This window comes from Nomascus leucogenys, chromosome 2 (genome assembly GCF_006542625.1).
Source record: "Nomascus leucogenys isolate Asia chromosome 2, Asia_NLE_v1, whole genome shotgun sequence".
In the NCBI taxonomy this organism is placed as follows: Eukaryota; Metazoa; Chordata; class Mammalia; order Primates; family Hylobatidae; genus Nomascus; species Nomascus leucogenys.
In genome coordinates this window covers 39,161,413-39,174,689 of record NC_044382.1, presented here as the reverse complement: position 1 = coordinate 39,174,689, position 13,277 = coordinate 39,161,413, and the positions used below count along the sequence as shown (strand labels likewise).

Genomic DNA, 13,277 nt, shown 5'->3' with positions numbered 1-13,277 from the left:
CACTGCAACCTCTGCCTCCTGGGTTCCAGCGATTCTCCTGCCTGCCTCAGCCTCCCCAGTAGCTGGCTTTACAGGAACCCGCCACCACTGTCGGCTAATTTTTTTTTTTGAGACGCATTCTTGCTGTTGCCTAGGCTGGAGTGAACTGGCGTGATCTCGGCTCGCGGCAACCTCTGCCTCCCAGATTCAAGCGATTCTCCTGCCTCAGCCTCCCGAGTAGCTGGGACTACAGGCGCCTGCCACCATGCCCGGGTAATTTTTGTGTATTTAGTACAGAAGGGGTTTCACTGTGTTGGCCAGGCTGGTCTCAAATTCCTGACTTCGTGATCCGCCTGCCTTGGCCTCCCAAAGTGCTGAGATTACAGGCCTGAGTGACCGTGCCCAGCCTAATTTTTGTATTTTTAGTAGAGATGGGGTTTCACCATGTTGGCCAGGCTGGTCTCGAACTCCTGACCTTAAGTGATGCGCCAGCCTCAACCTCCCAAAGTGCTGAGATTACAGGCGTGAGCCACCGCGCCCAGCCGGTTGGTTTTAACTATTTGGGGCACACACTGTGATTTTTTTTCTGACGCAGCTGGTACAGTGCTTGCTTGTAACAATTTGCAATTCACTAAGCTGAGCAGGGTCTGGGCACCTCGAAGGCACACATGCCAGTGGCTGAGGAGAACACAACATTCATCCTCTCCATCTGGGGCCTTGGTCCGGAAGGCCAATCTCATTGCAACCCGAGCGGCTTTGAGACATCTCCCTCGTGGCGGGTGCCCAAGCTGTAGCCACGCGGCCTCTTCTAAAGAGATGTGCTAAGTCCCAGGACTTCAGAAGAGCTCTGTGACCTTGGCCAAGTCCCTTCCTCCTTCAGGAACGCTGCAGTGGACCTAAGTGCCTCCTCCCGGGACTGGTACGGGGACGGTCGTGCGATCTGGACAACATTCGCCTTTTAATGTTTATTGATCTTTTGTGACACGCGCGTGGGTTTCCATCATCAAAGAAGTCAACGGTCGCGGCGCTGGAGCCTGCAGAACTCGCGCCCTGAATCTCGCGAGATCTCCGCCCAGGGCTTCGCAGCGTCACGCCCTCCGCGGCCGTGGCGGCGGCGACGGCGGTGCGTAGCTTACTCACAGGGGCGGCCCGTATCCCTCCGCCGCCGGCGCGGCTCGGCCCTCCCTCCCCTGGCCCGCCAATCCCCGCGTCTCCCGACCTGCCCCTCGGTCGGGCCCACCCCGTGCTCCGACGGCCCCACCCCGGCGGCGCAGCCCGCCCGCCCGCGCGTCCCTCGGTCCACCTGCAGCAGGGAGGAAGACAGGCAGTCCCTCCGGCTGTCCGACCAAGAGACGCCGGCCGATCCGAGGCTTGGGCTTTTGCTTTCTGGCGGAGGGATCCGCGGCGGCTGAGGAGGCGGCGCTGATCCTGGGAGGAAGAGGCAGCTACGGCGGCGGCGGCGGTGGCGGCTAGGGCGGCGGCGAATAAAGGGGCCGCCGCCGGGTGATGCGGTGACCGCTGCGGCAGGCCCAGGAGCTGAGTGGGCCCCGGCCCTCAGCCGTCCCGCCGGACCCGCTCTCCTCAACTCTCCATCTTCTCCGGCCGACCGGGATCGCCGAGGCGGCCTCAGGCTCCCTAGCCCCTTCCCCGTCCCTTCCCCGCCCCCGTCCCCGCCCCGGGGGCCGCCGCCACCCGCCTCCCACCATGGCTCTGAAGAGAATCCACAAGGTAAGCGGCCGGAGGTCGGCTGCGGGGCTGGCCAGCTGAGCAGGCTGCGGCCTGCACTTTCCGCCGTAGTCTCCGCCGGGCTCGCGGCCTCCTTGGATCTTGCTGCCGGTGCTGGCCCCGCGGGGCGGCCTCCATACCCCACTCCCAGTGATGGCGCCCGTGGAGGCCCCGGCGCACAGCCCGCGCTTAAGCCGGAGGTGCTCTCGCGGCCTCAGCGTTCCTCCCCGGCTGCCCTTCTAGGCCCGCATGGTGTGGACTCTTAGGGCTTCTCTCCAGTCTGGGACTGCCGCTGCACTGGAGGGCCATTGTCCAGCCAGGATGGCGGGGTTGGGGCCGAGGGGGGCGCTGGGGCGTTGGGCGGCCCCTTCGACAGAGGTCGAAAGGGCTTCTCGCCCCATTTCTGTTCCCTCCTCCCACACCTGCCCTAGCTCCCTCCACAAAACCGCCTGAGCTCGGGCGGACGGAGGAAGCCGTTTTGCCCGATCCACAAGTATATCCTGAGTTCACTTACCTCTTGGGTGGCAGCACACATCGGTCCACCCTGCTTGTCCAGAAACTGTTAAGAGTTGGAAGTTCAGAAGAAAAAAAAAAGTGACTTAATGAGGGTGGAGGGAAGTAGAGGGAGAATCATTTTATTCCTTGAGGTTGTTATATGTAGTTAGAAACTAACGCTTCCGTTTTGCAGGATTGGATCTAATAGAAAAGCTGTACATTGGCAAAGGTAGAGGTAGAAACCTGAACATTGAAAACCACCAGAGAAATTATACAAAAATTCCTTTCATAGCCTTTTCGCAATATGGACTTGACACTGTTAGGTGATATGTTTACGGAGACTCTTAACTGGGAAGGGGTTTTACTAGATTTTGTATTAAAAAGGATTTCTCAGCTCTTTAAAGTGAAGGGTTATTTAGTTATCGATAAGGAGGTTTTCCTAATAATACATCTAGAGTATAAGGTTGGCTTAAAATTTATTTTTTTTCCCTTTCTGATGTTGTAACATCTTAGTGCCACTTTCATGTTTTTTTTTTCTTAGAAGTGGGGAGGCACCACTATTAATTTCTGTTTGGTGTTTCACTTGGCTACTCAGATTGGCTATATTAAACCAGTAGCTACTGTTTTCTTCAATACATCTTTTTCCTTTTAGTGGAGAACGGGATCTTGCCGTGTTGTCCAGGCTGTTGTGGAACTCCTGGGCTCAAGCTAGCCTCCTACCTCTGCCTCCCTTAAGTGTTGGGATTACAGGCATCAATCAGCCACTGCACACGGCCTATACCTGTAGCTACTTAGAAGTAGGTACTGGGGTTATCCATTCTGAATGATGGGATGGGGATACAAGAGGAAGAGAACCAGTTTTCAGCTTGTCTTAAACTAAATCAGAATACAGATTGATGATTTAAACACCTCAGCTCAGCGGTTGGTCCTCATTTCATTTTTGCTCAAAGACAGTGTGGAATCAGTCCCATTGGTTACTATAATTAGGTTAGCTCCTTAACTTCTTTTGACTTTGATTTCTAACAAATGAAGAAGGGCAGATTCTAGACAATAAGTCTTGTACTTTTAAAATGAAATGGTATTTGTTAAATACCATAAAGAAGCTTGAACCTTAAGCAAAGATGTCTTTTTTTTTTTTTTTATTGTACTTTAGGTTTTAGGGTACATGTGCACAATGTGCAGGTTTGTTACATATGTATCCATGTGCCATGTTGGTTTGCTGCACCCATTAACTCGTCATTTAGCATTAGGTATATCTCCTAATGCTGTCCCTCCCCCCTCCCCTCAAAGATGTCTTAAAGAACCATTTAAGGGGCAGGGGAGCACACTGAGGAGTAGTCATCCAAATAAAATATATACATATGTATTTTAAAGGCTTTTAGGAATTGCTAGGTCCTTATAGAAGCTAATTGGGAAGTTATCAGATACCTGTAGAAGCTTGTGCTCTTATTTTAAAACCTGAGAAAGAGCAAGTGGGTATATAATGTGTGATAATTTACAGATAAAGAAATGTAGACCTGCCGGGCGCAGTGGCTCATGCCTGTAATCCCAGCACTTTGGGAGGCTGAGGTGGGCGGATCACGAGATCAGGAGATCGAGGCCATCATGGCTAACACGGTGAAACCCCGTCTCTACTAAAATATACAAAAAAAAACTAGCCGGGCGAGGTGGCGGGTGCCTGTAGTCCCAGCTACTTGGGAGGCTGAGGCAGGAGAATGACGTGAACCCGGGAGGCGGAGCTTGCAGTGAGCCGAGATCACGCCACTGCACTCCAGCCTGGGCCACAGGCGAGACTCCGTCTCAAAGAAAAAAAAAAAATACAGACTTTAATCTCTACATTGAATTATATGTGTAACGGACTTTTTCAGAGAGGGAAATATCTTTTTGACACAAAACATACATTTTAATTAATAATACTTGCTCTGGTAATATGGTTTCTTAAGAGTTGCTACATATTTTCTAGAATAGATTTTCCCTAAAATATGCCTTTGTAAGATTTTTTAATAAAATCAAGTTTAGAAATAATTTGAACTTTTTTTGGGCATAGAGTTTCAGTCTTGTCGCCCAGGCTGGAATGCAATGGCACGATCTCGGCTCACAGCAACCTCCACCTCCTAGGTTCAAGTGATTCTTCTGCTTCAGCCTCCCGAGTAGCTGGGATTACAGGCACGCACCACCACACCCGTCTAATTTTTGTGTTTTTAGTAGAAACGGGGTTTCACCATGTTGGCCAGGCTGGTCTCCAGTTCCTGACCTCCGGTGATCCACTTGCCTCAGCCTCCCAAAGTGTTGGGATTATAGGTGTGAGCTACCATGCCCGGCCTGAACTTTTTTGGAGACAGAGTCTCCCTCTGTCGCCCAGGCTGTAGTGCAGTGGTGGTATCCTGGCTCACTGCAACTTCCGCTTCCCGGGTTCAAGCGATTCTCCTGCCTCAGCTTCCGGAGTAGCTGGGATTACAGGCACCCCACCGCCATGCCCAGCTAATTTTTGTATTTTTAGTAGAGATGGGGTTTCACCATGTTGGCCAGGCTGGTCTTGAACTCCTGACCTCAAGTGGTCTGTCCGCCTTGGCCTCCCAAAATGCCAGGATTGCAGATGTGAGCCACCTCATCTGGCCTGGCCTCAACTTTTAAAATTCAATATTAACCATTTTCCCCGAGTTTATTCCCTAGAGCTCTTCACAAAGTATGGCTTGACTTCTCTGAGACTGCCAGTGATAAGAAAAATGAAATTTATTTTGGTATACCAGTCAAAAAGATTGTGAAAACAAAATGGAGATTAATTTTTTTTTTCCCCAAACTCTTTGTACCACAATTGTAAGTTGAATAGCAGACTTACTAGGCATGGATAAGATCAGTGCTATCTTACCTTCAGTCCTAGTAATGTGTCTGCAGTGGAATCCCCATTGCTTGGCTTCTGTAATTGATCTTGATCTTGAACCTTCCCAATTATCATTCCCTGAAAAAATAATTCTACTTAAATACCTTCTTGACTTAAATGTCATGAGTTGCTACATCTGGGTTCTAATAAGATTTTTCTAAGAAAAACTACATTTGACATGTGACATCTTCAGGAATTCAATATCTTGTTTCTTTGACAGAGGGACGCTATTCATGTCTGTGAATTTGGCAGTCTTTGAAATGCCATGTCGTTTTTGGAAAAAGCTTTTGATGGACTTTATTTTGATATACGTCTTAAGGTCCCCTGACCTATGCTATAAGCAGAGCGTAGCAAAGAGGGTCATTATGAACATTGTGTCTAGTTCTGTGCAGGGCTTGGGATCCTTTGGGATTGTTGGTATCTACACCACATGGCCCCACCCTGCTATGTTTTGAGGTTTTCTGCTGACTTTTTAGGTCTTCAGCTTTGATTTTGATGCTTTGAGTGCCTGCCTCTAGCAGCACCACCCCCAGCCCTTTTCCAGTTGGCTGCATCTCATCTGTTGTGGGCTAAGAAACCAGATCACAGAGCTTATTAAAATTGTGTCTAAAATAAGATCCAGTAGGCTCTTGACTGAAGAGGGCTTCATGTGCTCTGTGAACTGTGTGGTTTCCTTGGCTGATCGGAGACCTTTTTGACTTGCTTCCTGTTTTTCTTCTTTACTTTTGCTATACAGATGTAGGAGGCTTTTTGGTGCTCTTAGAATGCTGTAATGTTGAAGTATTTGGTTAATTTCTCTATTCTTGGGAAGGGTAAAAGGCTAAATAAATATCTTGATTCTTTGAGGAGGTGAAGACTGACCAGAGTTGGATACTAAAAGCTTCTCTTAACAGTAATAGTGCCTTGTACATTTTAATGGTGTCCTACTAGTTGCAGATAACGTTTGGTATACATAGCTTTCAAACAAAGTAATGCCAGGATTATCACTTGATCTATTTCTGTGATAGAGTTTTTTTCCTTTTTTTTTTTTGAGACAGTCTTGCCAGGCTGGAGTGCAGTGGCATGATCTTGGCTCACTACAAACTCTGGCTCCCAGGGTCAAGCAATTCTCTTGCCTCAGACTCCCAAGTAGCTGGGGTTACAGGCACTCGCCACCATGCCCAGCTAATTTTTGTATTTTTAGTAGAGACAGGGTTTCACCATGTTGGCCAGGCTGGTCTCGAACTCCTGACCTCAGGAGATCCGTCTATCTCGGCCTCCCAAAGTGTTGGGATTACAGGTGTAAGCCACTGCGCCTGGCCTATGGCTAGCTTCTTTTAAGGCGTCTCAAGACAAAGTTCTCAATGAAATAAAGATTTCAGGTCATGCACAGTGGGTCATGCCTGTAATCCCAGCACTTTGGGAGTCCCAGGTCGGCAGATTGCTTGAGCTCAGGAGTTCGAGACCAGTCTAAGCAACATGACGAAACATGGTCTTTACAAAAAATACAAAAAATTAGCTGGGTGTGGTGGTGGATGGCTGTAGTCCCAGCTAGGTGGGAGGCTGAGGTGGGAGGATCTCGGGAGCCTGGAAGGTAGAGGCTGCAGTGAACCGTGATCAAGCCGCTACACTCCAGCCTATGCAACAGAGTGAGACCCTGTCTCAAAAAAACAAACAAAAAAGATTTCAAACTCTGATGTCTATAAAAGCCAGGCAGGTACCAAAGTGAGCAGAGAGAACTTGAGGGAGCTAGAAAATACATGTGCTATCAGATGAGGGCAGCTGCTAACCAGCTCCCTGCAGATGTTGCCATTGCTAAAATCTGTGGGCCCGGTGTTGCGATATCTTCCATTCAAAAAAAGAGAGAAGCCACAAATCCAGATTTTTTGGCAACCAATTCAACTTTAAAAAAAAAAACACCAAAAAAACAAAATACACATTTTTGGTTGACATCAGTTTAGTATGTGGATTAAAGTAACCAGGGATTGGGGTTCATTAAGTAATCAGGAGTGTAAAAAGATTAAGTCATTTAAACAATACTTTCTGTATTTTTAAAAGTTTGTAAGTATTGCTTTATGTAAGATTAAGTTTTTTTGTTTGTTTGTTTGTTTGTTTTTGAGACGGAGTCTTGCTCTGTCGCCCAGGCTGGAGTGCAGTGGCATGATCTTGGCTCTCTGCAACCTCCGCCTCCCAGGTTCAGGCAATTCTGCTGCCTCAGCCTCCCGAGCAGCTGGGACTACAGGCTCACACCACCACGCCCAGCTAATTTTTGTATTTTTAGTAGAGACAGGGTTTCACCATATTGGCCAGGCTGGTCTCGAACTCCTGACCTTGTGATCCACCTGCCTTGGCCTCCCAAAGTGCTGGGAATACAAGCATGAGACACCACGCCCAGCCTTAAGTAGTTTTTAAATACAATTCTAATTAACTTGCTTTTTTTTTTTTCTTTTGAGACCTCAGGTGATTTGCTCGCCTTGGCCTCCCAGAGTCCTGGGATTACAGGGATGAGCCACTGCGCCTGGCCAATTTGCTAAATTTTGTATGTTGGTTTTTTTTTTTTTTTTTTGACAGAGTCTCGCTCTGTTTCCCAGGCTGGAGTGCAGTGGTGCAATCTCGGCTCACTGCAAGCTCTGCCTCCTGGGTTCACGCCATTCTCCGTCAGCCTCCCGAGTAGCTGGGACTACAGGCATGCGCCACCATGCCCAGCTAATTTTTGTATTTTTAGTAGAGATGGGGTTTCACCATGTTGGCCAAGCTGGTCTCAAACTCCTGACCTCCAGTGATCCACCTGCCTCAACCTCCCAAAGTGCTGGGATTACAGACGTGAGCCACCGTGCCCAGCCTTTTGCATGGTTTTGTGTGAGGTTTTGGGAAAACCAGTTTTGTAAACACATTGATCCCGTAGAAGTTTATGTATTTCTCTTCCATTATGATCTGTTTCATGTTTTGAGTTTCTCTGTAGACTGACGATACACTTTGAAAATGTCTGAGATTGGGAAGTTACCAAAGCATGATCTTAAAGAAAGTAGTTGTAACGCTGAACAGTACTGTATTTTAAAAAATTGCTTAGGCTGGGTGTGGTGGCTTATGCCTGTAATCCCAGTACTTTGGGAGGCCGAGGCGGGCCGACCACCTGAGGTCAGGAGTTCGAGACCAGCCTGCCCAACGTGGTGAAACCCCCGTCTCTACTAAAAATACAAAAGTTAGCCAGGTGTGGTGGCACTCGCCTGTAATCACAGCTACTCGGGAGGCTGAGGCAGGAGAATTGCTTGAACCTGGGAGGCAAAGGTTGCAGTGAGCCAAGATCTCGCCACTGCACTCCAGCCTTTGCAACAGAGCGAGACTCCATCTCAAAAAAAAAAAAAAAATTGCTTAAAAATACTGTAGACTGGGCTGGGCGCTGTGGCTCATGCCTGTAATCCCAGCACTTTGGGAGGCCGAGGCAGGTGGATCACAAGGTCAGGAAATCGAGACCATCCTGGCTAACACGGTGAAACCCTGTCTCACTAAAAATACAAAAAATTAGTCAGGCACGGTGGTGGGCGCCTGTAGTCCCAGCTATTCGGGAGGCTGAGGCAGGAGAATGGCGTGAACCCAGGAGGCAGAGCTTGCAGTGAGTGGAGAGCGTGCCACTGCACTCTAGCCTGGGCGACAGAGCGAAACTCTGTCTAGGAAAAGAAAAAAAATAAAAATAGAAAATACTGTAGGCGGGGCGCGGTGGCTCACGCCTGTAATCCCAGCACTTTGGGATGCCGAGGCGAGTGGATCACGAGGTCAGGAGTTCAAGACCAGCCTGGCTAAGATGGTGAAACCCCGTCTCTACTAAAAATATAAAAATTAGCCGGGCATGGTGGTGAGCGCCTGTGATCCCAGTTACTGGGGAGGCTAAGGCAGAGAGTTGCTTGAACCCGGGAGGTGGAGGTTGTGGTGAGCCGAGATCACACCACTGCACTCCAGCCTGGGCGACAGAGCAAGACTCTGTCTCAGAAAAGAAAAAAAAAATACTGTACTAGAGGTGTGGTACCATATATTAGATTAATATTAGAGGTAAGGACTGATTGAATTCCTATCAAAATGATGAAATGAATTAACAGGTAGTCCTGTGGAGTATTGGGAACTTTAATAAATGGTTGTCTGAATATAGCTAGTTAAATTAGTTCTATCTTGGATAGCAGACATACCTTCTTACTCCAAAAGGTGAGCTTCTTCACATAATTTCTGGGAATTTTTTTTCCCCACTAAAAAAGTGTTCTTTATTTCCTTTACAAAAGATCATTGAATTGAGGCACTTTCTTTGGCTCTACTAGATTGTTATTTAAATATAATTCAAACAGCCATCATTGAGGATAACTGTTAATAAATCTAGGTTTTCTCTGAAGTCTCCCAGTGTATATTACTGTACTGATGCCTGACAAGGAAGAGGTTTTGACAAGGTTCAATTCTGTATATTTGTGCTAAAATATCCTAGGCAGTTCCCAGGATAGGAATATCTGACTCATGCCTCATGCTACCAGGAGCCTTTGCAGCCTCATCCCAGAAGTGCAGAAACACACTTGTTTTGTCTGTAGAAATAAAGTTTTGATGGTTAGATTTCCAGGCAAACCTTCAAAATCATGTTAAACTATAATATAGGGAAATAAAGTAGTATTTGTTCTTCTGTCTGCAGAGTCAAGTGAGATTTCGGGTAATAGAATCATAAAATGTTAGCACTGCAGCACATCTCAGGGCTGCTGTCTGGAAAGGCCGTGTGACCTACCAGGTAAGACTAGGTCTCAACTGAGAACTTAAATTTCTTGACTGTGTCTAGTGTATTTTCTGGCAAGCCATGTGTTATCCTTACATAGCTGTTAGATATATAAATCCAAAGGATGCAGCCTTTTTTCTTTTGTTCAAACAATTGGATATTTAAACTGTGTCCTGGAACCTGTCCTCAACTTCCCTTTATATGGTTGGCAAGGTTGCTCATAAGCCCGCTTAAAACTGCAAATTTAGGCTTGACACAGTGGCTCATGCCTGTAATCCCAACACTGGGAGGCCAAGGTGGGAGGATTGCTTGAACTCAGGAGTTCAAGACCAGCTTGGTCTGTAATGGGAGACCCCGTCTCTACAAAAGCAAAACAAAGCGAAACAAAAGTAGCTGGGCGTGGTGATGTGTGCCTGTAGTCCTAGTTACTCAGGAGGCTGAGACAGGAGGATCACTTGAGCCTGGATGAGAGGTCAAGGCTGCAGTGAGCTGTGATCATACCACTGCACTCCAGCCTGGGCAACAGAGCCAGATTCTGTGTTAAAACAACAACAACAACAAAAACAACTATTGCAAATTTGGTGTTCTATTCTCACCACCACCACCCCTGCCTTTCTTTTCCCCCCTGAAACGGAGTCTCTACCTCTGTCGCCCAGGCTGGAGTGCAGTTGTGCAATCTCGGCTCACTGCAACCTCCGCCTCCCAGGTTCAAGAGATTCTCCTGCGTCAGCCTCCCAAGTAGCTGGGACCACAGGTGCATGCCACCATGCCCAGCTAATTTTTGTTTTTTGGTTTTTTTTTTTTGAGATGGAGTCTAGCTCTGACGCCCAGGCTGGAGTGCAGTTGTGTGATCTCGGCTCACTGCAACCTTTGCCTCCTGGGTTCAAGTGATTCTCCAGCTTCAGCCTCCAGAGTAGCTGGGACTATGGGCGCGTGCCACGATGCCCAGCTAATTTTTTGTATTTTTAGTAGAGACGGGGTCTCACCATGTTAGCCAGGATGGTCTCGATCTCCTGACCTCGTGATCCACTCGCCTCGGCTGGTTTGGAACTCCTGACCTCAAGTGATTGACCTGCCTTGGCCTCCCAAAGTGTTGGGATTACAGGCATGAGCCACCGCCCCCGGCTTTCTGCATATATCTTTCATCAGAATCAAATGGATTTTGTTTTTTAACTGAAAGTGAGTTTATTAGGAAAGTAAAGGAATAAAGAATGGCTACTCCCTAGGCAGAGCAGCCTCAAATGGGTTTTTAATCTCTAAAAAGACTAAAAACCACTGTCCTTCCACCTTAAACATTATTTTAATCTCAGCAGATGAACAGAGTACCTGTTCTGCAGAGAAAATATAAATTTTACGTGTGAGTTCTTAGGGATTTCCTTCAAGGTATTAAAACAACAGATCGGCTGGGCGCGGTGGCTCATGCCTGTAATCCCAGGACTTTGGGAGGCCAAGGTGGGTGGATTGTGAGGTCAGGAGATCGAGACTATCCTGGCCAACATGGTGAAACCCCATCTTTACTAAAAATACAAAAATTAGCCAGGCCTGGTGGTGGGCACCTGTAATCCCAGCTAATTGGGAGGCTGAGGCAGGAGAATCACTTGAACCCAAGAGGCGGAGGTTGCAGTGAGCCGAGATTGTGCCACTGTACTCAGTGTGGGCGACAGAGCAGGACTCCGTCTCAAAAAAAAAAAAAAACCAGATTTCACCTATCCTCTTTAGAGTATTCACTGTGCGTCAGGAATTACTTGATCTTTTTAACAATCTTTCAATAATTCTGTTCTCCCCAGGTTAGATAAGGAAACAGTGGGAGAAATAAACTTGCTTAACATATGGTTATGGTAGGAAGAACTAGGATTCAGATACAGGCGATCTTGACTGTAGAGCTGTTGTCTCTCCAGATTTACTTGTTTTAGTCATAGCCCTTCTCCCCTCTAATCTCTAGAGAAGCTTTATTTTTCCCTTTGCCAAACTTAACTTTTGCTTTCCATCCTTTTCTCTCTCTCTCTCTCTTTCCCTCTTTCCTTCCTTCTCTCCCTCCCTCCCTCACTTCCTCCTTCCCTCACTCACTTCCTCCCTCCTTCCTTCCTTTTTCCTTTTCTTGTTTTTGCTCTCCAGTAATTGTCTTTGTTTTCATACTTCCAATCTCTTCTCCACTAACTCCTCTTAGCATCCAAACTTATCGAAGGCTTTCCCCTATTAAAAAAAAAAAAAAGCAGTAAAATAACTTTTTAAACTTCCCTCTTCCATAAGAGCTACTTCCTTCCTCATCTTTATCCTTCCCATCTCTGACATTTCAGTCCCAAAATTCTTGAAAGAATAGTCTATTCACTGTTCTGGAACTATTTAGTAAGGTCACTAATGATTACTTAATTGCCACATTCAGTGGATACCTAAGTTTTTGTTTAACTTTTGTAATAGTTGACATGATTTTCATTCAGTTTCTTTGGCTTCTGATAAACTGCTTTCTTCTTCCTCATATCTGGTGTTTCCCAGCTTTATTAGAATGCTTATCAAAGTAGTATTGTTGATGGAATACAAGCCAAAGTGTATGAAATCATGCATACTTGTATTAAAATTGAGAGCACTGGGCTGGATATGGTGGCTCATGCCTGCAATCGCAGTACTTTGGGAAGCCAAGGCAGGAGGATCACTTGAGCTCAGGAGTTCAAGACCAGCCTGTGCAATATAGCAAGACCCTGTGTCTACAAAAAATTAAATTAGCCAGGTGCAGTGGCATGTGCCTGTAATCCCTGCTACTCTAAAGGCCAAGGCAGGAGGATCGCTTGAGCCCAGGAGTTTAAGGCTGCAGTGAGCTGTGATCATGCCAGTGCACTCCAGCTTGGGCCACAGAGCGAGATCTGTCTCTTAAAAAAAAAAAAAAAAAAAAAAATTGACAGCACAAATTACCTCAGATAAATTAAATTAATTATTCTTCTTTTTTTTTTTTTTGAGACAGAGTCTTGCTCTGTTGCCCAGGCTGGAGTGCAATGGCGTGATCTCAGCTCACTGCAGCCTCTGCCTCTCAGGCCCAAGCAATTCTCCTGTCTCAGCCTCCCAAGAAAAGAAGCTGGGATTACAGGCATGCACCACCATGCCTGGCTGATTTTTGTATTTTTAGCAGGTTTCACCATGTTGACCCGTCTGGTCTTGAACTCCTGGCCTCAAGCGATCCACCTGCCTAAGCCTCTCCATGTGCTGGGATTGCAGGTGTGAGCCACCATGCCCCACCCTATCTCAGATAAATTAATTAAAATATATAATCAAAATATGTCACAAACAAAATTATTAAGAACTATCAAGATGAGGCTGGGTGCGGTGGCTCATGCCTGTAATCCCAGCTCTTTGGGAGGCCGAGACGGGCGGATCACGAGGTCAGGAGATTGAGACCATCCTGGCTAACACGGTGAAACCCCATCTCCACTAAAAATACAAAAAAATTAGCCAGACGTGGTGGTGGGCGCCTGTAGTCCCAGT

The 13,277-nt window shown here is 47.1% G+C and overlaps 1 protein-coding gene across 1 annotated transcript in view; it reads left to right on the top strand.

Moving 5' to 3' along the window:
• Nucleotides 1-1,056: 1,056 nt before the first annotated feature.
• The window catches only part of UBE2D2 (ubiquitin conjugating enzyme E2 D2), a 66,375-nt gene continuing 54,154 nt past the window's right edge, over nt 1,057-13,277 (top strand). The window contains exon 1 of the mRNA XM_003266454.4: nt 1,057-1,707. Within this exon, the coding sequence (XP_003266502.1) occupies nt 1,684-1,707 (24 nt within the window). The 5' untranslated portion in view covers nt 1,057-1,683. The remainder of the gene's footprint in view (nt 1,708-13,277) is intronic.